This window comes from Rattus rattus, chromosome 13 (assembly GCF_011064425.1).
Source record: "Rattus rattus isolate New Zealand chromosome 13, Rrattus_CSIRO_v1, whole genome shotgun sequence".
NCBI lineage: Eukaryota > Metazoa > Chordata > Mammalia > Rodentia > Muridae > Rattus > Rattus rattus.
The window spans coordinates 14,242,602-14,268,490 of record NC_046166.1 but is presented as its reverse complement, the minus strand read 5'-3'; the positions used below and the strand labels follow the sequence as shown (position 1 = coordinate 14,268,490).

General features: G+C 47.3%; 2 protein-coding genes across 4 annotated transcripts in view; one reads left to right on the top strand and one right to left on the bottom strand.

Annotated features, from left to right (window-relative positions):
* The window catches only part of C13H19orf44 (chromosome 13 C19orf44 homolog), a 15,550-nt gene extending 14,317 nt beyond the window's left edge, over positions 1–1,233 (bottom strand). Inside the window, exon 1 of one of the 3 annotated variants that reach the window (XM_032918537.1) lies at positions 1,104–1,233. Coding sequence is in view for 2 of the 3 variants with exons in the window: in XM_032918538.1 (XP_032774429.1) it covers positions 300–316 (17 nt within the window). In the remaining variant the exon portion in view is untranslated. Of the gene's footprint in view, positions 1–299; positions 843–1,103 lie in introns of those variants that run through there. The other 2 variants (XM_032918538.1, XM_032918536.1) reach the window with 2 other exon arrangements.
* Positions 1,223–25,889, top strand: Calr3 (calreticulin 3). Its single transcript, XM_032918539.1, has 9 exons — positions 1,223–1,502; positions 1,599–1,700; positions 7,965–8,168; positions 11,582–11,676; positions 20,290–20,478; positions 22,069–22,164; positions 23,132–23,263; positions 24,460–24,552; positions 25,261–25,889. Exons 1-9 carry the CDS (start codon positions 1,412–1,414, stop codon positions 25,396–25,398), a joined length of 1,140 nt encoding a protein of 379 aa, XP_032774430.1. The 5' UTR covers positions 1,223–1,411; the 3' UTR covers positions 25,399–25,889.

Genomic DNA, 25,889 nt, shown 5'->3' with positions numbered 1-25,889 from the left:
GAGGGCATCGGGTCCCATTACAGATGGTTGTGAGCCACCATGTGGTTGCTGGGAATTGAACTCAGGACCTCTGTGAGAGCAGTCAGTGCTCTTTGCTAAGCTATCTCTCTAGCTCCTCCTTAAAAAAAAATTTTTTTTTAGAAAAACAACAGAATCAAAAACAAAATTATTTTTAGCACTCGACAGAATTTCATTTATTGCCTGTGTGCCTGTGTGTTCACCCAGAAGGAAGTCAGAGGGCAAACAGCAGATTTGCCTCTCTCCCTTCACCATGTGTGTTCCTGGAACGGAGCTCGCACCTTTTCCAATGTGCCATCTCGCAGGCTCAGCACGGTTTCTTCTAAAAGTCCCTTAAGTTCCTCTCCTGCATTCAAAAACTCCCATGCTAAAGTCTGAACAAGATTAGTCTCCATAAACAACAACAAAAGGAAAGAAAGAAAAAGATACAGGGCAATTGCCCTGGAGTTACTATGTAAGCCTGCAATTCCACTCAGTTGCAGCCCAAGAGAAACGAAAATGTACGCAAACTTTCACAGGTCATTCACAACATACAAAACGGAAACAACCCTGATGCCTACGAACTACTGAGTGAACCATGCAGAGGGTAGGATATTACTCAACTTTTAAAACGGAGAGGAAGGGCACTGGCTTAGCCATTGCTCACAGCGACCGAATTTATTACCAGAGCCCACATGGTGGTGGAAGAAGAGAATCGATTCCTCTGACCACACGTAAATAAATGTAAAAACCTATTATATATGCTTCTTTAAAAGTTTTATATATCCATGAGCGTGAGGGTGCGTGGCGGCAATCTCAGCACTTGGGTAGTGCTGCAGGAAGAGCAGGAGTTGATGGCCAGCCTCTACTATACAGGGAGCTCTAGGCCAGCCTGGGCTAACTGAGATGCAGTCTCGCATGACTAATAAAACACAAAAAGTAAAGGCGCTAAGTACTACACACTGCCGGCACTCAGTTTCCTCACTTTTGTTAGCAACCCTACAGGATCATGCTCCAACGCCCTCCAAACGAGGAAACTCAGGTGTGTGAATGCCGCCCGTCTTCCCGCAGCCCCTGGTCGATCCAGTAGATCACTGTGAGGTCACCTGAGTAGCGGCGTTGTCCTCTGCCCGCCAGGTTTCGGCCTCAATGTATAGGCCCCAGTGTGCGGTTGCCCCAGGAGACTACGCCAGAGCCGCTTGAGACTACATTTCCCGTCGCCCACCGCGCTCCACCCACCAATAAGTGCTTCAGGTCACAATCGCGGGGCGTCACGGGATCTGTAATTCCAGTGCGCCCATTCAGCGGCCTCAGGTCATAATCCCAAGGCATGCCTGGAGTTGTAGTTTCCGAGTTGCGCCCCTCAGGCGGTACGGACGCCTGAAAGCGGAGAGTGGAAGTCGTACGTGCAGCTATGGTCCGGGCTCGCGTGTCGCTCTGGGCCATCTGCGTGCTGCGCGTGGCACTGGCCACTGTATACTTCCAGGAGGAGTTTCTAGACGGAGGTGAAGGCGATTGCCGTGGTGGCTGGTGGCCTGTGTCCACCATCTGTGATCTGGATCCGTGCATTTTGCACCGTTAACCTTCCTGTCTCCCCACAGAGCGCTGGAGGAACCGCTGGGTGCAGTCCACCAATGACTCCCAGTTCGGGCACTTCCGAGTCTCATCGGGGAAGTTCTATGGGCATAAAGAGAAAGACAAAGGTTAGTGTAGAATCGGGAGCAAATAAGAGTAGAGTTAGAAACCGCACGGCATCCTGACAGCACACCCCTCGTTCAAGCCAGGACATTGAGGCACAATGCAGGCTCTGCGATACCCTGTTTGGGTTTTACATTAGTTTAAGATTGAGTGGAGGGTATTTTGGTTTTAGTTTTTGAGCAGTCTTATGTGGCCTTAGATGGCTCCAAGTCCCAGCCTCCCAAGTGCTGGTTACTTTTTCTTTATCTATGTATGTTGGGGGAAGGAGATTAGTATGAACCCTGAGTAAGGACTGGAATGACAGTGGAGGTGCTCAGAAAGACTCAGAAAGTGCTGGAAGGACAACTGGGGTCAACAGGAATGACTGTGTTGGCATTTTTCAGTAGTCGCCCAAGATCACTCCATGAAAATTGGAACCAGGCTGTAGCACAACCTGGGATCCTAGCATTCCAGGGACTTCATGAGGCAGGAAAAATCACAAGTTCAAGACCAGCCTGGCTATAGAGTGAACTCTGGGTCACCCTAAGATACAGCCAGATCTTGTCACAAAACAAAAAGGGGAAATCAAAATGAAAAGTGGGGCCAGCAAGATTGGCCTGTAGCCAAACTTGATGATCTGAGTTTGATCCCCAGAACCTACAGGGTAAAAGGAGAGAACCTATGCCCACAAGTTGTCTTCTAACTTTGGCACATGCCCAAACCCCACAAAATAAATAAATGTAAATTGTATTTTATTTATTTTAGTTTAGTTTTATTTGTCTTGAGCCAGGGTCTCTGTGTATGCCTGACTGTCCAGAAACTCACTAAAAAAATGCTTGCCCCTTCTGTCTCTTGAGTGCTGGGATTTAAGGCATACACTAACAAAACCGGTCAATAAATGTGTTTGTCTAACATCTGTAAAGTCCTGGATCCCATCTCCAGTACAGCCTAAATGGGCCATAGTGCACATTCAAGAGAAATGGCAAAAGAATTAAAAAGGCCAAAGTTGATTTTAGCTACATTGCAAGTTCAGTGTCAATCCAGGATACACAAGAACTTGTCTGGAAAAAAAGAGTTGGTTTATCTGAGACAGGTTCCCTCTATGAAGCCCAGACTGGCCTCAAACTCCAGGTCCTACTGCCTCAGTCAGCCCAGTGCTTGGTTGGTTCACAGGTGTGAGTTACTATGCTGAGAAGTTTTTCTTTTTAAGATTTATTTACTATGTATATAACATTCTGCCTGCATGTATGCCTGCAGGCCAGAAGAAAGCACTAAATCTCATTATAGATGGTTGTGAGCTGCCATGTGGTAGCCGGGAATTGAACTCAGGACCTTTGAAAGAGCAGACGGTGCTTTTTACCTTTGAGCCACCTCTCCAACCTATTGGGAAATTTTTATTGAAGTGTCTTAACACAGATGAAGCAGTCACATCTGCTCATTTACATATTATGCACAGTAGTCCCTTGGATGTTACAAAGCAAAGAATTGAGACAGAGACCCAGTGACACCCTAGGTCTAAAGTATCCACCATCTAGAGTTGAGTTGGAGTTGTCTTGCCTAGCATGTGCAGCTGAAACACCGCAGAATCCGGCTGTGACTGGAGGAGGAGGAAGGTGAAGGGTGAGGGTTCTAAGATCCAGCTCTAAGAGGCCAGCCTGGTGGCAAAGGCCTTTAATCCTAGCACTCAGAAAACAGAATCAGGAGACTCTCTGTGAGTTTGAGGCCATCCTGGTCTGCATAATGAATTCTAGGACAACCAGGGGTACAAAGTGAGACCTTCTCCTGGGGGCGGGGGGCGGGTAGTAAGATAGTAATATATAAAATAATTCAGAAACAAAACTGAAGTGGGTGAAAAGAGCCCTGCTATGGCACGAATGAGCCAGAGGATGTGGCTGCTGTCTGCCTACCGAATTCTATGTCTCCCTTTCGAAGAGTTTGTATTTCATCCATTTCCTCCAAACCCCGTTGAGCATGAAGAACAGCAGGCCTGGTACCTGGGTTCTGGAAATTGGATTTCCCCTGCATGGTCTCCAGGGACCATGACTTCATTGTCAAGGTGGAAAGATTCAAGGAGTTCAGACGGGCTGGAGATGACAGGAGAGAATAGGGGCCCTTGGGCCTGCCTGGTGTTTGAGGTAGGAGTGGGATGGGGGATCTGAGTCCCATGAGAAAATGGAGGAGGAGGAGGAGGAGGAAGAAGAAGAAGAGGAGGAAGAAGAGGAAGAAGAAGAGGAGGAAGAAGAGGAGGAGGAGGAGGAAGAGGAGGAGGAAGAGGAAGAGGAAGAAGAAGAGGGGGAGAAGGAGGAAGAGGAGGAGGAGGAAGAAGAGGAGGAAGAAGAGGAAGAGGAGGGGGAGGAGGAGGCGGGATGGAAGTAGGGAGCCAGCCTTGAGCTGAGGCTTGGATGTGTGGATGAGCACCCAAGTTTGGGCTACTGAAATGAATCAGTGGGTAAAGGAGCTCACCTCCAAATCTCACTCCGAGTTCGAACCCTGGTATCTACCTGTTAGAAGTAGAGACCTGATTCTCCCAAGTTGTACTCTGACTCTCACATATGTGCTATGACACATACTTCCCTTACCCTAACACATATATAAAATAAACAAATGTAATTTTACCTTTTTTTTTTTTTTGGAACTGAGGACCGAACCCAGGACCTTGCAATTGCTAGGCAAGCGCTCTACCACTGAGCTAAATCCCCAACCCCCATAAATGTAATTTTAAAAGTTGAAAGAGCCGGGTACAATGGGACCTTTGATCCGGCACATGGGAGGCAGAGGTAAGCAGATATATATGAGTTTCAGGACAACTGGCGCTAGGTGGGAAGACAAACAAAACAAAACAACAACAACAAAAAAAAAAAAGAAAAGAAAAAAGAAAAAAAAATGGGGCTGGAGAGATGGCTCAGTGGTTAAGAGTACTGACTGCTCTTCCAGAGGTCCTGAGTTCAATTCCCAGCAACCACATGGTGGCCCACAATCATCTATGAAGGTATCTGATGCCCTCTTCAGGTGTGTCTGAAGACAGCTACAGTGTACTCATATACATAAAATAAATCTAAAAGAAAAAAAAATATGCCATGTTTGTATTTTTGGACAATTTGGGGCTGTTTGATCGGTTGGTATATTTTGAGGCAGGTCTCACTATGTAGTCCTGACCGTCCTGGACTTGCTGTGTAGACCTGTCTGGTTTCAAACCAGAGGTCTTCACCGCCGCAGGTCTGGGTTTTAAGACACAGGCCACTTCTTACCAGCCACATTGGTCTTGTTCTGTTTTTAATATTTTAAATTATTTATTTTATGTGTAGAATGTCTTGCGGGCTTGTGGGCTCAATTGGGGTGGTGCCTAAAGAAGTAGGAGAAGGGTGTTGGATCCCCTGGAACTGGAGTTACAGCCTGTTGTGAGCCACCATGTGGATGCTGGGAATCAGACCCAAGTCCTTGCAAGAGCAGTCAGTGCTCTTGCTGCTGAACCATCTCTCCCGGTTTTATTTTATTTTGTTTTTTGAGATAGGGTCTCAATATGTATCCCTGACTGGCCTGGAATTCACCATGCATCTGCCCTGAGCTTCCAGAGTGTTCGAATGTGGCACTACATATGCACAGTTAAACCATCTTCAAGTAGCAAAGGAAAACAAAGAACTGGCCATCACAGCTCACGCCTGTCATAGCGACACTCTGGAGGCACTGGCGGGAGGATGAGGGGTACAAGGTCATTCTTGCGGTTCTGGCTGGCTGTATGTCAACCTGACACAAGCTTTGGTCATCTGAGACAATGGAAGCACAATTGAAAAAAATGCCCCAGTAGGAGACTGGCTGTAGAGACCCCAGTAGGACTGGCCTGTAGAGGCCCCAGTAGGACTGGCCTGTAGAGGCATTTTCTTTTTTTTTTTTTTTTTTTTTCCTTTTTTTTTTTTCGGGGCTGGGGACCGAACCCAGGGCCTTGCGTTTGCTAGGCAAGCGCTCTACCACTGAGCTAAATCCCCAACCCGTAGAGGCATTTTCTTAGTGATTGATGGGCAACCTATTGTGGACAATGTCACTCTGGGCTGGTGGTCCTGGTTTCTATAAGAAAGCAGGCTGGATAAGCCGTGAGTAGCAATGGCAGTAAACAGCATGGCCTCTGAATCAGCCCCTGCCTCCAGGATCCTGCCCTGACTTCCTCTCATGATAGACTATGACCGATAAAACAACCCCTTTTCTCCTCAAGTTACTTTTGGTCATAGTGTTTATCACAGAAACAGAAACTGACTGAAATATTTGGTGAAATGGGGAGTTTTAGGGTAGCCTGGGCTACATGAGACCCTGTCTTAAAAAGCAGTGCTGTGTTTTCTTCAGCAGCTATGCAGCCTTCATTGTATATTCTTGGCTCTGTTAAGGAAGCAAAATCAAGCTTTTGCACATTACATCTAGATGTGTGTGGTATATGCACAGGTGTACATACCCACGAGTGACTGAGGAGATCAGAGTGGATACCTGATGTCGGGCTCTATCACTCTCCTCCTTACTCTCTAAGACATGATATCTCACTGAACCTGGAGTTTGAGCGATGGGCATGGAGCCCCAGCTTCCTCCAATCTCCACCACACAGGAACGCATGCAGGCACGCACACACACATACAAATACATACTTGCACACACTCACACATGCACACACACATACATACACACACTTGCACATATACACATGCACACATAGATACATATATATATACACATGCACAGACAAATACATATATACACATACATACATGTGCACATACACACGGTGAATTATAGGCATGCAGAGCCACATCTAGCTTGTTCTGTTTTGTTTGGTTTGGTTTGGTTTTTTGAGACAGGATTTCTGTGTGGCCACCACTGCCCAGCTTTTAGGCCTTTCTTAAGTGTGCCCTAGGGATTGAAACGCAGGTCCTCTTCCTGCCACCTCGGTGAGGACTCTCATATCTTCAGCCATCCCTCCAACCCCTGCTTTTTTTTTTTTTTTCTATTTTTTTTTTTTTTTGGAGCTGGGGATCGAACCCAGGGCCTTGCGCTTGCTAAGGCAAGCGCTCTACCACTGAGCCAAATCCCCAACCCCCAACCCCTGCTTTTTAAGTGCACGTGTACAGCCAAGACACATGTGAGGGTCACAGGACAACAGGCGAGGGTCAGTTTTCTCCTTTTACCAGGCTCAGACTTGGCAGCAAGAACCTTGACCTGCTGAGACATCTCATGGGCATATTGTGTTGATTTTGAGACAGGGCTTCATGTAACCCAGGCTAGCCTCAAATTGCCATGCACCCGAGGCTGACTTCAAACTCCTGACCCTCCTGTTCCTTCCAAGTGCTTGGATGTGTTCGATCACCCCCGCTTTATAGGGTGCTGGGAATGGAACCCCAGGCTACACGCATACCAGCTGACCTTAAAACTGAGCCACATCCCCAGGGAGGCAGTTTTGTCGCTTAAAGTGTGCCAGTGGCAGGACTGAGGGTGTGCCCCGGAGAGAGCCAGTGCTGAGCATGTGCCAGGTCCTGTGTCCCATCTGTCCCCAGTATAAAAAACAAGAGCAATTCAAACTAAATGACAAGCTGGGAGGTGTTGGCAAATGCCTTTAATCTCAGCACTTGGTGGGCAGAGGCAGAGGCAGATGGATCTCTGAGTTTGAGGACAACCTGGTCTAGAGAGGGAGTTCCAGGACAGCCAGGGCTACACAAGTAAACCATGTCTCAAACAAAATAAGAAACTAGTAAGAGAGTGGTTTTTTTTTTTTTTTTTTTTGGAGCTGAGGACCGAACCCAGGGCCTTGCGCATGCTAGGCAAGCGCTCTACCACTGAGCTAAATCCCCAACCCCAAGAGAGTGTTTTCGTAAATTAGCTCTGTGTGTGTGTGTGTGTGTGTGTCTGCACGTGTGTGCACATGTGTCATCACATGCATGTAGAAATTAGAAGACATCTTTGGGAGTTGTCTCCCTCTTTCCACTACATGGGTTCCCAAGAGTAATCAATCAGGTAATCAGACTTGGCTGTAAGCACCTCCCCCACTGGGCCCTAGCAAAGTTTGCATTGTGTGTGTGTGTGTGTGTGTGTGTGTGTGTGTGTGTGTGTGTTTGTGTGAAGCAGAGGTTCCTGGAAGCAGAGAGCCTGTTGGTGGTGCGCATGTGGCCCACTGAGTGACTTGTGCACAGCTCAGTACAGCGGCTCAGTGCAAACAGGACATCTGTTACTGGGGGTCAGCGGGGACGTGAGCTGGAGGTCCCTACAGGATGTTGAGTGCACTGTCATTCTGACTCATGCATGCTTTCTGTTGGAAGGCCTGCAGACCACCCAGAACAGCCGATTCTACGCCATCTCTGCAAGCTTCAAGCCATTCAGCAACAAAGGGAAGACCCTGGTAATCCAGTACACGGTGAAGCATGAGCAGAAGATCGACTGCGGCGGTGGCTACATCAAGGTCTTCCCGTCTGACCTGGATCAGAAGAATCTGAATGGAAAGTCCCAGTACTACATCATGTTTGGTAAGTTCAGCAGGGGAAGCCAAGTGTTTCCAACATGACACAGAGGCTCTGCTGACTGGACTAACATAACAGCACTGAACCTAAGGTTTATAGCCCTGTTAAACTAATCAATGCAGGCTGAGCATTCTCAGACCTAAAACCCAAAAAGCCTTAGACTTAGAGTCTGAACCTGGCTTTAAATATATATATATATATATATATATATTTGTATATGTATATATATGTATGTATATGTGTATGTGTATGTATATATATGTATGTGTATGTATATGTGTATGTATATATGTATGTGTATGTATATGTGTATGTATATATGCATATATATTTATATTCATTTAGTTTACATGAGGATGTGTGCATCTGCCTGGGTGAGTTTATGTGCAACATGCCATCGCAGATGAGTGTAGAGACCAGAAATGGTTGTTGGTTCCCCTGGAACTGGAATCACAGATGGCTATGAGCTATCGGGCAGATGCTGGGAACAGAACCTGGGTCCTTTGCAAGAGCAGCAAACGCTCTTGCCCACTGGGCCATCTCTCCAGCTCCAGTGACTTGAGGAAGTCAGCTCTTTGCTTTCTCCATCTGAGCTCGGCCCTTCAAGCCTGATGACAAGAGCCTTTGCTTTCATGGCCGTCTCACGCAGCTGTGTGTCGGATATGAAATCCAGGGCCTTGCACACCGACCCTGATCTACAGACCCTGATCGACCCTGAAACTCGTTGAGCGCTGAGACCACATTTAGCCAGGCACATACCTGCATTCACACACATACACACACTAAAAAAAATCTTTTTGTTAGGGTGTCTCTATGTAGTTCAGACGATCCTGGTGTTTACTATGTAAGCCAGGCTAGCCTTTAACTCACAGAGGTTCTCCTGTCTCTGCATCCCAAAGCTGGAATTAAATGTGTGCACCACCACGCCTGGCTAGAAAACATCAAATTTTGAAGCGGGTGAGACGTTACCGCCAGGTAGTAAACCTCTGCCGTCCCAGCACTTAGGAGGGGCAGCAGGAGGATTGGGACTGTGGTGCTATTCTTGCCAAAGAACAAGACCTTGCCTCCAGGGAGCCAAATGGTGAGACGGTCTGAGATTTCAGTGGGGACACTGCACAGATGAAGGCAACATATATATATCCCAAGTGACAAACTCTAGCATCTGAAACACATCCAGATTGTCAGGTAAGGGATGGTGGACTTTCTGGTTACTCCTAAAAGGGTTGCAAAGCTTAACATATTTGAAGTGTGGGGCCTGAGAGATGGCTCAGTGGTTAGTTGACACTGGCTGCTCTTCCAGAGGATCCAGGTTCAATTCCCAGCACCCACATGGCAGCTTGAGACTGTCTGTAACTCCAGTTCCAGGGGCTCTGACATACAAATATACAGTGCACATAGAACACCAATGCACATGAAATTAAAATAAATACATAAACACTTTCTTTTTTTTTCTTTTTCTTTTTTCTCAGAGCTGGGGACCGAACCCAGGGCCTTGCACTTGCTAGGCAAATGCTCTACCACTGAGCTAAATCCCCAACCCCTACATAAACACTTTCTTATGAGAAAAAGATTTGAAGTACGAGCTGGGACTGGGCTGAGTTGGCAGGGTGCTTGTCTAGCATGCAGGAGCTCTGGCTTCCATCCCTAGCATCCTGTGACTAAAGCACGTGTCTTCCCAGCTCTTGGGAGGTGGAGGCAGGAATTTCAGGCCAGCGGGAGCTTCAGTGACACCCTGTCTCAACATTCCCCAAAACGTAGAAAATAAAGACTGGGGAGATGGCTCGGTGGATAGCGCATTTAAGTTCCGATTCTCAGAACCTACATAAAAAGCCAGACGAGCTGTGTGGGCCTGCAGTCCCAAGCCTGGGAGGCACAGACTGGACGATCCTGAGAGTAGCTCGGGCCAGTCTAGCTTGAAAGGCGCAGCTTCCGGCTCAGTGGGAGCCCTGCCTGCCTCACGGGCATACAATGGCAACTGATAGAGACAGGGGGCCGTCTTCCTTTACCACACACGCACTCAAGTACGTACACACACACACACACACACACACACACACACACACACACACACACACACTCACACTCACACACACCATAATAAATCCTTTGGGCTCTGTTGAGGCCCAGGTGGTGAGCGCATGATTGGCTAGTGTAAGGGCGCCTGGGTTCCATTCCTAGCACTGTAAAAAAAACAAAAGAACAAAGCACAGAATGCCTTAGTTCTTTTTGTGCTTCCTTTTATTTGTTTCCTATCTCAGTTCTTTTTTTTTTTTTTTTCTCTCTCTTTTTCAGAGCTGGGGACCGAACCCAGGGCCTTGTGCTTGCTAGGCAAGCGCTCTACCACTGAGCTAAATCCCCAACCCTCTCAGTTCTTTTTTTTTTATTTATTTGGGTTTTTTTGTTTTTGTTTTTTGTTTTGTTTTGTTTTTTTTTGAGACAGGGTTTCTCTGTGGAGCTCTGGCTGTCCTACAGCTCCCTATAGACTGGGCTGGCCTCAAACTCAGAGATCCTCCTCAAACTCTGCCTCCTAGTGCTGGGACCAAACATGTGTGACGCCACCACCTAGCTTTGTTTCCCATTTTAAAAAACCATGTACACTTGGGAACTGGAAAGATAGTTCAGTGGTTAGGAGCACTTACTGCTCTTATTGAGGACCCAAGTTCACCAACACCTACAACTCCAGATCCAAAAGCGCGCGCGCACACACACACACACACACACACACAGACAGACAGACAGACAGACAGACAGACAGAGACACAGAGAGAACAAACAAACTTTAAATTATTGTTGGGCAGTGGTGAGTGGTGGTACAGGCCTTTAATCCCAGCACTCAGGAGGCAGAGGCAGGTAGATCTCTGAATTCAAGGTTAGAATGAGGACAGCTAGGGCCACACACAGAAAACCTGCCTCAAAAACCCAACAAAGAACAGTTCTAATAATTATCATTTATGGAAGGCTTGGTGCACATGCAGGTCAGAGGGCAAGATGCAGCCATCTCTTTCCGCCTTGTGGTTCCCAGGGATTAAACTCAGGTCCTCAGCCTGGATGGCCAGCAACATCTCCTGCGCCCGCCCTCTCCAGCTTACTGTGTTGCTTTTGGAGTCCGGTGCGTGGCGGTGCCCGGGCTGGCCTGGGATTGCCAGTCTTCCAGCTCAGCCTCCCAGGGCTCTTGTGGGAGTCTGACACGACGTCCCATTGGCCTTGTTCCTCATTTGTGCTGGTTCAGTTGAATGCCAAAGGTGACTTTGGCAGGAGGGAGCTGGTCACCAGAGCTTTGCTTCAGTGTCGTTTGAACTCAGCACCGTCAGACAGATGAAGCTACTGTCCCCTCGGTGGGGAGGATGCCTACTCGAGTATAGGAGAAAACTGAGAGTACATTTTCTTCCTCCTTCCTCCTCCTCCTGTTCTTTTTGTAGGACCTGATATCTGTGGATTTGATATCAAGAAAGTTCATGTTATCTTATATTTCAAGAATCAATATCATGAAAATAAGAAGTCGATCAGATGCAAGGTGAGCACACTGATGCCACAGGGAGCGGTGCTCTCTGCCTGCCCCTCACCCCTTCCTCCATCTCTCTCCCCTTTACCCTCCCTTCCTTCCCCTTTTATTTTTTTTTTTTTTTTTTTTTCCGGAGCTGGGGACCGAACCCAGGGCCTTGCGCTTGCTAGGCAAACGCCCTACCACTGAGCTAAATCCCCCAACCCCCCCTTTTATTCTTTTAAGTTTTATTTTATTATTTTAATTGTGCGTGTGCATGTGCACATGTGTACAGTGTCCACAGAGACCATAAGAGGACATTGCATCCCCTGGAGCTGCCCAACATGGGTGCTGGCCACCACGCTCTAGTCTCTGTGAGACAGAATGTACTCTTAGCCTGAGCCGCCTCTCCAGCTCCCACTTCACGTAGGGAAATAAACAATTCATCTCCCTAGATGATCAGCCTCCCACATGTGCCTCGTGCCTCCTGCATGATGAATGTGAAGAAAGCTGGGCATGGTGGCACACTCCTAAGCAGAAAGGCCATAGCTTGCAAGTCAGACAGTCTTAAGATTTCCTCTGTTATCTTAGTCTTTGTCCTATTGCTGTGAAGAGACACAAAGCCCAAGGCAACTCTCACAAATGAAAGCATTTGACTGGGGATAGCTTATAATTCCAGAGCTTTAGCTCCTTATCAGCATGGCGGGATTGTGGAGGGAGCAGGGAGGGAATGCAGTGGGGAGAATGCGGGTGGAGGGGGCACGGAAGGGACATGGAGGGAACATGGAGAGAGCATGGAGGGAACATGGAGGGAGCATGGAGGGAGAATGGAGAGAACATGGAGGGAACATGGAGGGGGCATGGAGGGAGCATGGAGGGAGCATGGAGGGAGCATGGAGGGAGCATGGAGGGAGCATGGAGGGAGCATGGAGGGAGCATGGAGGGAGCATGGAGGGAGCATGGAGGGAGCATGGAGGGAGCATGGAGGGAGCATGGAGGGAGCATGGTGAGAGCATGGAGGGAGCATGGTGAGAGCATGGAGGGAGCATGGAGGGAGCATGGAGGGAGCATGGAGGGAGCATGGAGGGAGCATGGAGGGAGCATGGAGGGAGCATGGAGGGCATGGGGGAGCATGGAGGGAGCATGGGGGCATGGGGGAGCATGGAGGGAGCATGGTGGGAGCATGGAGGGCATGGAGGGAGCATGGAGGGAGCATGGAGGAGCATGGTGGGAGCATGGAGGGAGCATGGGGAGCATGGAGGGGCATGGAGGGAGCATGGGGGAGCATGGAGGGAGCATGGAGGGGCATGGAGGGAGCATGGAGGGAGCATGGAGGGAGCATGGAGGGGGCATGGAGGGAGCATGGGGGGAGCATGGAGGGAGCATGGGGGGAGCATGGAGGGAGCATGGAGGGAGCATGGAGGGAGGCATGGTGGGAGCATGGAGGGAGCATGGAGGGAGCATGGAGGGAGCATGGAGGGAGCATGGAGGGAGCATGGAGGGAGCATGGAGGACACATGGTGGGAGCATGGAGGGAGCATGGAGGACACATGGAGGGAGCATGGAGGGGGAGCATGGAGGGAGCATGGAGGGAGCATGGAGGGAGCATGGAGGGAGCATGGAGGGAGCATGGAGGGAGCATGGAGGGAGCATGGAGGGAGCATGGAGGGAGCATGGAGGGAGCATGGAGGGAGCATGGAGGGAGCATGGAGGGAGCATGGAGGGAGCATGGAGGGAGCATGGAGGGAGCATGGAGGGAGCATGGTGGGAGCATGGAGGGAGCATGGTGGGAGCATGGTGGGAGCATGGAGGGAGCATGGAGGGAGCATGGAGGAAACATGGTGGGAGCATGGTGGGAGCATGGAGGGAGCATGGAGGGAGCATGGTGAGAGCATGGAGGTAGCATGGAAGAAGCATGGAGAGAGCATGACAGTATGCGTGCAGACAGTGTGCTGGAGAAGTGGGTGAGAGGTAACCTCCTGATCTGTAGATGGGGGCGGGGTGTGGCGCAGGCTCTGAGCCTGCCTTGGACTTTTGAAATCTCAAAGTCCACCCACAATGACATACCTCATCCAGCAAGGCCATACCTTTTAATCCTTCTAAACCTTTCCAAGAATTCCTGGTGACTAAATATTCAAATATATGCACCTGCAGGGGCCATTCTTAGTCCAATCACTGCACCTGCCAGACTCTTTAACCTTAACCCACGGCCTTTCCATTTCTCACTCAGATTTAGAACAAATAGGTATAGTGGCACAGACTTAATTCCAGCACTAGGAACACAGAGGCAGGAGGATCTCTCTGAGTTTGAGAGCAGCCTGGTCTACATAGTGAGTTCCATGTCAATCAGGGCTATATAGAGACATGCTATCTCAGAAAACAGTGAGTGTGAGAGGGAGAGAGAGAGGGAGAGAGGGGGCGTGGGTAGGGAGAAGAGGGGTGGGACAGACAGATGCCAGATTCACCTTTGGCCACGCTTATCATGAGCTCCCCAACACACATGTCAATGACTGTACAGCGATGGACAGAATGCCCCTGCACATACTCAGTCCCAGAATGTGGTTTGGTTTTGTTTTTCAAATTAACTATTTATTATTTTGGCCTTTTGAGACTGGATTCCTCTGTGTAGACCAGGCTGTCCTGGAACGCAGAGATCCACCTGTCTCTGCCTTCTGAGTGCTGGCACTAAAGGCATACGCCACCAGCTGATCCTAGTGGCCTTTAAGACAGACACTAGGATTTGCAGGTTGAAAGAGGCTGCCTAGAGCAGCCAGATCAGTGACTGAGTACAGAGACACTGCTTCAATATGGAGGGTAAAGGGTCATCAAGGAAGACATGTGACCTCAGCCAAGCTCTGCATTGCAGGCACATAACACATGAGTACATACATGTGCAGGGTCGAAGGGGAAACGGGGGACAGAGTATTATTATAAGAAATTAGATATATGGGATGGATTACTAAATTTATTCTTTTTTTTTTTTAAAGATTTATTTATTGGGGTTGGGGATTTAGCTCAGTGGTAGAGCGCTTGCTATAAGGCCCTGGGTTCCCAGGGTCCCCTGGGTCCCCAGCTCCGAAAAAAAGAAAAGAAAAAAAATTTATTTATTATATGTAAGTACACTGTAGTTGTCTTCAGACACAGCAGAAGAGGGCATCAGGTCCCATTACAGATGGTTGTGAGCCACCATGTGGTTGCTGGGAATTGAACTCAGGGCCTCTGGAAGAGCAGTCAGTGCTCTTTTTTCTTTTTTTTCTTTTTTTCAGAGCTGGGGACCGAACCCAGGGCCTTGCACTTTCTAGGCAAGCGCTCTACCACTGAGCTAAATCCCCAACCCCCCAGTCAGTGCTCTTAACCATTGAGCCATCACTCCAGCCCCCTAAATTTATTCTTAAACAAATCATTATATAGTCATAATCTAACATTGATAGAAATCTTTATAATTGATACAAAATTAAAGTTATAGTTTCTTTTTTTTTTAAATATTTATTTATTATGTGTACATCATACAGCTTTCTGCCTGCATGTATGCACCTGCAGGTCAGAAGAGGGCACTAGACCTGGTTATAGATGGTTGTGAGCCACCATGTGGTTGCTGGGAATTGAACTCAGGACTCTGGAAGAGCAGACAGTGCTCTTAACCTCTGAGCCATCTCTCCAGCCCAAAGTTATAATTTCTTACATTGGTATAGAATTTATATTGATACAGATTTAAGGTTTTCACTGGTATTCATTTTTTATATTGTTACAAAATTTGAAATTAATGTTGCTACTCTTAGAGAGGCATTGTGCCTATGCAACTCATTTAAGAATATGAGGTTTAGCCCCAGTCCTTCTATGGCTGCGATTATAAACTGCTAGAATGGTTAAGGAACACAAGTTAAGGGGTAGATAGTAAACTCATGGTAATATTAGATCCTGATTTAATTATAATAGAGTGTTTTTAATATTATTCGAATAGAAATAGCTAAGAGTAGTCAAGGCTTACCAGTTCAAATATACTTTATATAGTTAGATAATCTTCAAAAGCATCAGAGATCCACAGAACATGACATTTAGAGTCATCTCACTTTTTAATAGATCTTTTGACTGAGACATGTCCACTCCTGACAGTATCCCCTTCACGGTTCAAAGAAGATATTGAGCATCAAAACCTCCATATGGAGTGGCTCCAGTTGTGGCAAGGTAGCCACTGGGCGAGAATTGCCCTAATTCATCTATACACAAAAACTACTGTCCAGGAAAGGATACACAATGTGGGATAGTCGACAGCCAAGACAGGGTAAACTAGTCCTTCACAGTTCCTGCCTCACTTAAGGTCTGTCAGATGGTTCTGGGCCAGAAGGCCAAACAAAGGTGCTGCGACATTTTGAGGAATGGGGGACTGTACGGGTAGTCAGCTGGCTGCACAAATTAGTTAAGATTTGGAAGCTAGGTTTTTGTGCTCCCCATATATTCAGGTAATATAAAAAAAAAAAAAATATATATATATATATATATATATATATATATATAAAATTCAGGTCTAGAATTGTAAACTCTTTAAGTTAAGATAGATGTTAGAGTAATGAACCTAAATTGACAAAATTGATGGACTGGACATGATCAGTGTATATTATATCTTATAGTATACATAACTGTTATAACCATATTCAATGTATATCTGAAAGGCCTTTTTAATGGACGAAAAGAGGGAAATGTGGATTTGATTTAATGATTGTATTATGTTAATTGGGTTCCCAGAAAATTACACAAGAATCACGCATGTCTTTTTTTTCACTCTCTTGCTCTTCCCCTTTTCCCCTTTGTCCCTTCTCTCCCCATTACCCTGACCCCTCCCCTCCACGTGCTCATGGCCGGCCTTTACTCCTCTCCTCTTCTACTTTTCTTCTCTCATTAAACCTTTCCACGTGGAAAAAAAAAAGAATCACGCATGTACGATGCTGTGGGTCCCGGCCCCCAGTCGATTCTAATTGGTAAATAAAGTTGCTCGTGGCCAATGACTGGGCAGGGAGACAGGGCTAGGCTTTAGATTTCCCAGGCAAGGGAACCGAGGGAAGAAGGATTTAGTACTGCCATGTTGGGGAAGCATAAGAACCAGACTCGAGAACTGCAGGAAGAAAGGCATATCAATCATGTAAGACCCGGGGAAGGACAGTCCCAGGGGGCTCTCTGATTGGGTCTGGGGTAACAAAGATGGAATATAGATTTTAGTAAGTAATAATTTACGAGTATCAGAGGAGAGGAGTTAGCTATGTGGAAGCTTGGGAGTGGTCCAGCCATTGAGCTGATTAAGGCATATTAAATATAAGGCTGTGTGTGTGTGTGTGTGTGTGTGTGTGTGTGTGTGTATGGTTTATATGTGTGTGTTGTGAGTGTGTGTGTTGTGAATGTGTGTTGTGTGAGTATGTGTGTGGTTTGTGTGTGTGTTGTGTATGTGTATGTTGTTGTGTGTGTCGTGTGTGTGTTGTGTGTGTGTGTTGTGTGTGTGTGTGTGTGTGTGTGTGTGTGTGTGTGTGTGTGTGTGTGTGTGTGTCTAGAACATTGGGCCGGGGAGTTTAGAGCAGATTAATCAACTACAGCAACACCCACGGAAGAAAAGAAATGTGCAGGGTCTGGAGAGATGGCTCAATGGTTCAGAGTACCGGCTGCTTGTGCAGAGAGCCTGTGTTTGATCACAGCTTCTTCATGGAGGCTTACAACCAACTGTAGCTCCAGTTCCAGGGGTCAGAAATCCTCTTCTGGCTTCTGAAGGTGCCAGGCATGAGTTAATTAGCTAAGTTAATTTATTTATTGGCAGTGTTTCCTTATGCAGCCCTGGCTAGCTTGGAACTCATAGTAAAGACCACCTGTCCTTGAATTCATGGTACTTGAAGCGCCTTCCTCTGCCTCCCGAGAGTTGGGATTAAAGGTGTATGACACCATAGTGAGGAGAAAAAAGTCAGCTGTATAAGGCTGCTTTCTACGTGCTTCAAAAAGCACTTTTGTGTTCTGTCAATTCAAAGACAAATTTCCCAACAATGTGAGAGCATGAACTCTCTTGTGGTGTGGTACATGAAGTCATGTGTAACATGGTGCCTGAGGTCACGTGTGTTGTGGTGAGTCAAGAAGGGACCATTGTCACAGAATGGTTTTCAGCAGCCTGAGTATTATGGGCTTTCCCTATAACCCACTGCCAGAGGATGCCCCTCTGCCTGCTTCCTCAGATCAGCGAGGAAGCTAGTAAGAGTGAAAAGCCCTAATGGGTGCTGGAGAGGTGGCTTATGGGGTGGAGAGATGGCTCATGGGGTGGCAAGGTGGCTCCTGGGGTGGAGAGATGGCTCAGCAGTTAAGAGCACTGGCTGATCTTCCTGAGGTCCTAATTCAATTCCCAGCAACCACATGGTGGCTCACAACCATCTGTGATAGGATCTGATGCCCTCCTCTGGTATGTCTGAAGACAGCTACAGCATACTCATATACAATCAATCAATCAATCAATCAATCAATCAATAAATGCCCTAACAGAAGCTGAAGACTAGGGCAAGAGAGATGGCTCAAGGGTTAAGAGTATAGAGGACCCAAGTTCAAATCCCACCATACATATGTCAGCTCACAAGTGCTTTCTTTACCATGTGGGGTCCAATGACTTCTTCTAGCCGCCACAGGCATCTGTATGCATGAGTGCATGCACATAAACATTCTCTCTCTCTCTCTCTCTCTCTCTCTCTCTCTCTCTCTCTCTCACACACACACACACACACACACACACACACACACACAGAGGAGCATGTATGCACACACACATGCACTTTAATAAAAAACAGAATCTAAGAATGAGAGGTTGATAAGATGACTTAGTTGGCAAAGCCACCAAACCTGACAACCAGAGCTTGAGCCCTGGAACCCATGGGATAGAAAGAGAGAATTGACTTCCAAAACTTGTGGTCTGTTTTGACCTCCCTATCTTAGGATAACACACACACATATGTGTGCACACACAGATACCAAATACACTAATACCAGATATACATTTTTTTATTATAAAGATCCTTCGAATCTGAGTACTAGGCTTCCTGCCCAGATCCCAATGCTAGAAAGTTCCAGAATGATCCTCACAGGGCCACTGGCTTGCAGTGAAGAGTCTCTCAATTGTGAAAACCTGGAGGTGGGGCTGTGAGATGGCTCAATGGGTAAGAGAGCTTGCTGCCAAGTCTGAAGACCTGAGTTCAATTCTTGGGACCTACACGGTAGAAGAGAAAGTCCAAAAGTTGTCCTCTGGCCTTCACCCACCAAATAAAATATAATAAAAAGAAATCTAGTGGTGTGGTGGTGACGCATACCTTTTTAAATCCCAGCAGTCAGAATGCAGAGGCAGGAGGATCTCTGAGTTCGAGGCCACACTGGTCTACGGAGTGAGTTCCAGGACAGCCAGGGCTACACAGAGAAACCCTATCTCAAAATACAAAACAAAAACCAAACAAAAACCAAACCAAAACAACAGAAAACAAAAATCAACCAATCAAAGAACAGAAAACAAAAACCAACCAATATAAGAACAGAAAACAAACTGACTTAAAGAATTCAGGGGGTTGGGATTTAGTTCAGTGGTACCCAAAATCCTTGCCTAGGAAGGCTAAATAGGGGTTGGGTCCCAGCTCAAAAAAAAAAAAAAAAAAAAAGCAGTTTTAAGGCCCAGGGGATGTCCCCTAGCTTGAAAAGTGACCAAAAAAAAAAAAAAAAAAAAAAAAAAAAAAATCCACTATTAAGAAGGCTAAATGAAGCAGGAGGATAGTCATGAGTTGGAGGTGTATGGAGCAAGCCTCTATCTCAAAAAAAAAAAAAAAAAAAAAAAAAAGACAAAAGCAGGGCTCGAGTGGGGTAGCTCAGGGGTGACGACTCCCTAGGTGAACAAGCCTGGGGACCTGACTTTGAGCCCCAGCCTGTAAGTGCAGGGCTGGGATCTGTGCTGTAAGGAGACAGTCAGTCAGTATGGTCATGTTGTTGAACGCTAGGTTTGCCAAGAGACCCTGAATGTGAGAATAAGTGGGCAACAACAATGGAGAGACCGAACATCAGCCTGTGCGCCCCCCCACACACACACACATAGAAAACAACCAAAGAAAACCTGCTGGCTTATTATATAGTGGAAAATAAGTTTGAACTTCTGATTCCCCTGCCTCCCTGTTTCCCAAGAGCTGGCCTTACAAGATGTGAGCCACACACAGGCCTGTTGGATGTTTAGACAGGGTCTTGGAGTATAACCAAGGCTGGCTATAGGTTCATGATCTCCTGGCTTGAGCCTCCCAAATGCTAGAAGCAGAGAGGCCTGTGCCACCCCCAAACATACTTAGGTTTGTTTTTACTCCTGTCCCCACCGTGTGTGTGTGTGTGTCTGTGTGTGTGTGTGTGTGTGTGTGTGTGTGTGTGTGTGTGTGTGTGTGTGTGTGTGTGTGTGTGTGTCTGTGTGTGTGTCTGTGTGTGTATGTGTGTATCTGTGTGTCAGAGGACAACTTGGGAGTCATTTTTCTCTGGCAGATTGAACTTAAGTCACCAGGCCTGGTGGAAAGCTCCTTCACCCGGTGAGCCGTCTCCCATCTTAGTTCCTTTTTTAAAGTACACACCAGACACGAAATGAAAGAGTACCTCACTGTGGTCTTTATGCAGGTGGATGGCTTCACGCATCTCTACGCCCTGATCTTAAGGCCAGATCTTTCTTACGAGGTAAAAGTCGATGGCCAGTCCATCGAGTCTGGCAGCATTGAGTATGACTGGAACCTGACCTCGCTGAAGAAAATGGAAAAGACATCACTGGAGTCTAGGGACTGGGATCAGGTGGAAGGCAACAAAGCCCAGGTAGGTGAGCACAGCCTGAGGTGTGTGCCGAGAGAGCCCTTCCCCAAGGCCTGCTTGCACCAACCGTCTCACACCCGAGACCTGGACACACATGTCAAAGTATTGCAAAAACAACTGTTGTTTTTCTTGTTTGAGACAGGGTTTCTCTGTGTGTCCCCGCCTGTCCTGGAACTCTCTCTGTAGACCAGACTGACCTCACTCAGAGATTCCTCTGCCTCTGCTTCTGAATACTGGGATTAAAGACCTGTGCGGCCACTATGCCCGGCTGTAAAAACAAATTTAATAGGATGTTTCTTTGGTTTTGACCCAGGGTCTTTCTTAGCCCTGAAAGACCTGGGACTCACTCTGTATACCGGGCTGGTCTTGAACTCACAGAGATCTGCTTGTCTCTGCCTCGGAGGTGCTGGGATTAAAGGTGTACACCAAAGCTGGCCATTGCAGGGCTTTTGTTTTTTAATTTTAATTTAATTTTATTTATTCATTTTACTTCCTGATTGCTGTCACCCCTTCTCAGCCACCATCCCCCATCCCCCACTGCAGGGTTTTGATAGTTACAAAGATGTTAGGTCAGATGCAGTGATAGATTGCAGTGACTGAAATCAAGATAATTTGGTTCTGGCCTGCAACCTTCAAACGCTCCATAGTTTAGTTCCTTGTCTTCAGATACGGCTCATCTTCATTCTGTGCTCCTTCCCAAAGATTAGTCAAGGCAGCAAAACCTACCATGGCCATAACGAGAAACCCAAAGACAGACAAAAGCCAGGCCGTACGCACTTGCCACTTGGTGGAATGGTAATCCACAGCCTGGCGTCTTAGTCAAGGTTTCTATTGCTGGGATGAAACTCTGTAAGCAAAACAACTTGGGGAGGAAAGGGTTTATTTGGCTTACACTTCCATATCACTGTTTATCACTGAGGGGACTCAAACGGGGCAGGAACCTGGAGGCAGACGCAGAGGCCATGGAGGGGTGCTGCTTACTGGCTTGCTCCCCATGGCTTGTTCACCTTGCTTTCTTATGGAACCCACAACTACCAGCCCAAGGACGGCACCACCTACCACGGGCTGGGCCCTCTCCCATCGATTACTAATTAAGAAAATGCCTTACAGGCTTGCCTACCACCTGATTATTTCCTAAATTGAGGCCCCCTCCTTTCAGATGACTCTAGTCTGTCTAGTTGACATAAAAGTGTCCAGCACACTCGGAGACAACTCCAGTGACTAGGAAAAGGGCATTGTGACAGGAGATAGGGACCTGCTCTGCTAATCTGTTTCCAAGTATTTGCTGTGTAGTTGTCAGTGCCTGCCATCTTCTGTCCCAGCCCCACTGAGCATGTGTGTTCCCTAGGTTTCTCCCATGACCTACACTAAAGAATTTCCAAGGGGCGGCGAGATGGTTCAGCAAGAGAAGGTGCTTGTGGCCAAGCAGTGAGGACCTGAGTTTGGTTTCTGGAACCCACATGGTGGAGGGAAATAGCTGGCTCCAGCAAGTTATCTTCTGACCTGCACACGTGCACACAAGCTTAATAGATGCAATACAAATATTTGACCAAAATTTCCTTGAACATCATGCTTTCCTTTCTGTCTTTGAAGGACTGGGAAAAGCACTTTCTGGATGCCGGTCCCAGCAAGCCAAGCGACTGGAACAGTGAGCTGGATGGGGACTGGCTGCAGAAGCCACCATACGAGGTGTGTGGCTTCTTCCTGCAGTGACTCTGGGTCCTTGGGGGTGGCCCTTGCTCCTACCCCACTTGTGTTGTTAGAAAAGGTATTCTCAGTGACACGTGAGAAGAACAGGCTGAGTGACCTGGCAAGGCAATTTCTCTTTGTAAAGCCATGACCCAAACCTGCTTGCAGACACGTGGGTGGGAAATCCATTTAGTTTTTATTCTAATGCAGTTGGTAACTGTGCCTTTTTATTTTTAAGATTTATTTAGTTTTATTTTTTATACGAGGACACTACAGATGTCTTCAGACACACCAGAAGAGAGGGCATCAGATCTCATTACAGATGGTCGTGAGTCACCGGGTGGGTGCTGAGGATTGAACTCAGGACCGCTGGAAGAGCAGTCAGTGCTCTTAACCACTGAGCCATCACTCCAGCCCTTTTTTATTTTTATTTTTACTTTTTTTTGGTAACTGTGTCTTAAGGAGTTTGATCATACTGACTTTTGAGGTTTGCTGCATTTGAAAGAATTGATGCATAGGAAATGAAGGAATGAGGAGGGCAGTTACTGCAGTCTATCGGGTTCCAGGAACGGGGACAGGGTGCTTTTCATGAATATAATTAAAAAAAAAAAAAAAAAAAAGCAGAGACATTCGGATCTCTGAGTTCAAGGTCAGCCTGGTCTATAGAGGGAATACCAGGACAGCCGGGGCTATACAGAGAAACCCTGTCTCAAAACACACACACACACACACACACACACACACACACACACACACACACACACACACACAATTGCATGGGGTTTTTACCAAGTGGGAGGAATGAAAAGACTTGAATTCCTCTGCATAAAGCTTTGAGTTGCAGGGAAATTTATGGAATACTGGTCCTTGGTAGGCTAGCCACTTTAAGTAGGAAAACAAAAAAGGAAAAACAAGCCAGCCATTCCCCATCCTGTGATCCAAGCTTGGCTAGAGTCTGCTTTTGTAGGATGGCCTGAAAGCTGAGGGCATCGAGAAGGACGTGTGGCTCCACCAGAAGATGAGGCCCGCTGGCTACCTGACGCAGTACGACCTCTCAGAGTTTGAGAACATCGGCGCCATTGGTCTGGAGCTGTGGCAGGTGACCTGGCTCTAAGCTTTCTTTAATAGGTCTGGGCTGGCCTTGCTGTGTAACCCAGGCTGACCTTGAACTCATGATCCTCTTGCTTCAGCTCCTGAGTGCTGGGATGCTAGGCATATGCCATCGTGGTTGGCTGATTTAATGACTTGAACTTTAATGTGACCCATTTGGCACACAATTCTTTTTTCATGAGTGTGTGTATATGTGTGTATTATGCATGTGTGTGTATGGGTGCATGTGTCAGTGTGTATGTGTGCATGTGTCAGTGTGTATGTGTGCATGTGTCAGTGTGTATGTGTGCATGTGTCAGTGTATGTGTGCATGTGTCAGTGTATGTATACAGTGTGTATGTGTGCGATGTATGCATATGGGCAGAGACCAGAAGAGGATATCCAATGTCTGGCTATACCGCTCTTGAGAACAGGGTCTCTCATTGAATCTGGAGCCAGCCTGGCATCCAGTGAGCCCCAGCATCCTTCTGTCTTTGCCTTTCCTGCCTCCAAATGTTGGAGTCATAGCTACCCGTACAAACATGCTAGCTTTTCATGTGTGCGCTGGCTGTCTGAACTCAGGGCCCTTAACGCTTACCCACTGAGCCATTTCTCCAGCCCTTGGTTTATTATTTTTTAAAACTGTATGTGTGCTGTGCATGTGCACATGTGTGCAGTGCCCATGGAGGCTAGAGGGTCTCTGGTCCCCTGGAGCTGGAGTCACAGCCATTGTGAGATACCTGGTACAGATCCTATGAACTGAACTGTGGTATACTTTGAGAGTGGTAAGCACCCTTGCCCTCAGGGCACTCCTTCCAGCCCTAGCCTGGATCTACTCACCAAGGGCCTTGTAATCACTGGCGCTTGCGTGTGGCGTTGAAGACCACATGGGCCTGACGTTTCTGTGCTTTGGGGTCCCTTTGTATAGCTGTCGCTCTGTCAGCTGTGGGACATACAGTGGGGGTGGAGCCTGGCCTCCTGCAGTCCCAGCTAGCCTCCAATTGATGCCCACAACCCACTCTTAGGTGCTAGCAATACAAGCCAAATGGTCCAGCCTACTAAGACTGTGCTCTACCTTTGGGCCATCCTGAGCTACAGTCGGTTGATGACAGCTGATCATGGGTGTGATGTTGAGCTGAGTACCCCTGACAAGGACGAAAAGTTGTGTATCTGCCGCCACTAATGAAGGCCTGCTCCCATCCACAGGTGAGATCTGGAACCATCTTTGATAACTTCCTGATCACAGATGATGAAGAATATGCAGAGAAGTTTGGCAAGGCCACCTGGGGGGAAACTAAGGTAGGTACAAATCCCAATCCCCCCTTTTTTTTGGAGACAGGGATTTGATACATAGACCAGGCTGACCTTGAACTCATAGAGATCTACCTTCCTCTGCCTCCAAGAGCTAGGATTAAGACGTGCTAGGTACACCCAGCTTCCTTAAAAAAAAAAAAAAAAAAAAAAAAAAAAGTGTAATTATGTGTCTGTGCACATGAGGGCAGTGTCCACAGAGGCTGTTAGACTGCAGTCACACCAGATGTGAGCTGCCTAAAGTGGGTGCTGGGAATTGAGCTCCTCGAGAAAAGCCAGCCCTCTAGCCATTGTTTTTTCCTTTTCCTTTTTAGAGGGAAGGGTTTTTGTACAGCTTTCGGGACTTCACTCTTATCTCTGCTTCCCAAGTATTGGGTTCACAGATGCATGCCAGCATACAGGCAGGGGTATCTATACTAGTTAGTTTTTATCTCTTTAGAGATAGGGTCCCATGCATTCCCAGATTGGCCTTAACCTTGCCGTATGGTCAACAGTGACCTTGGTCTAATAACCTCTGGGCCTGTATGTCAGGTGGGCACCACCATGCCCTTTTTTTCCCTATGTTAGCTATTGAAGCCAATGCCAGGCAAGCATTATCAATCACAAGCTGTCTACCAATAGAGCCACAAGCACTATTAAATGAGCCCCAGCCCCAGCCCCAGCTCCAGCCTGTTTTATTTTTGTCCCTTCCTCCAGGGTCCAGAAAAGGAGATGGATGCCATACAGGCCAAGGAAGAAGTAAAAAAAGCCCGAGAGGAAGATGAGGATCTGCTGATGGGGAAGTTTCACAGGCACAACCATTTCAGCAGATTCCACAGGCAGGGCGAACTGTAGTCATCCCGGGTCTGCATGCTGACGACTGGCCCAGCTGCAACTCTGCATTAATACACATCTGAACGGTCACATGTCTGCGTGGTCGTTTGTCTGGGTTCTGAAAAACAATCCCGTTTGTGATGGGGTCCCCATGTTCTCCCCAGACCCCTGTGTCTTGTGTAGACCCCTATGACACCCCCCACCCTACCCCCCAGTGTCTGCAACAAGAAGTTTCTGTTGACTGCATGCAGTGGCACATCCTTTAATCTCAGGACTTGAGAGGCAGATGCAGACAGAGATCTGTGAGTTCCAGGCCAGCCTGGTCTATGTAGCGAGTTCTAGGACAGCCTGGGACACAGAGTGAAACACTTTTAAAAAACTTTTTCCCTGCACAGAGCAGATCATGGAAAGCCAGAGACCTGTAAGAATCTGACTATAAACAATGTGCTTTTTTTTTTTGAAACTCTTAAATATTTACATGAAATAAAAGATGGTAAAATAAATTTTAAAAA

Coding starts and splice junctions, on each gene's coding strand:
- Calr3 (XM_032918539.1), top strand. CDS start 1,412: ATGGTCCGGGCTCGCGTGTCGCTCTGGGCCATCTGCGTGCTGCGCGTG. Junction 1,701..7,964: donor GCATAAAGAGAAAGACAAAG/GTTAGTGTAGAA, acceptor TTCTGTTGGAAG/GCCTGCAGACCACCCAGAAC. Junction 20,479..22,068: donor TGGAAGGCAACAAAGCCCAG/GTAGGTGAGCAC, acceptor CTGTCTTTGAAG/GACTGGGAAAAGCACTTTCT.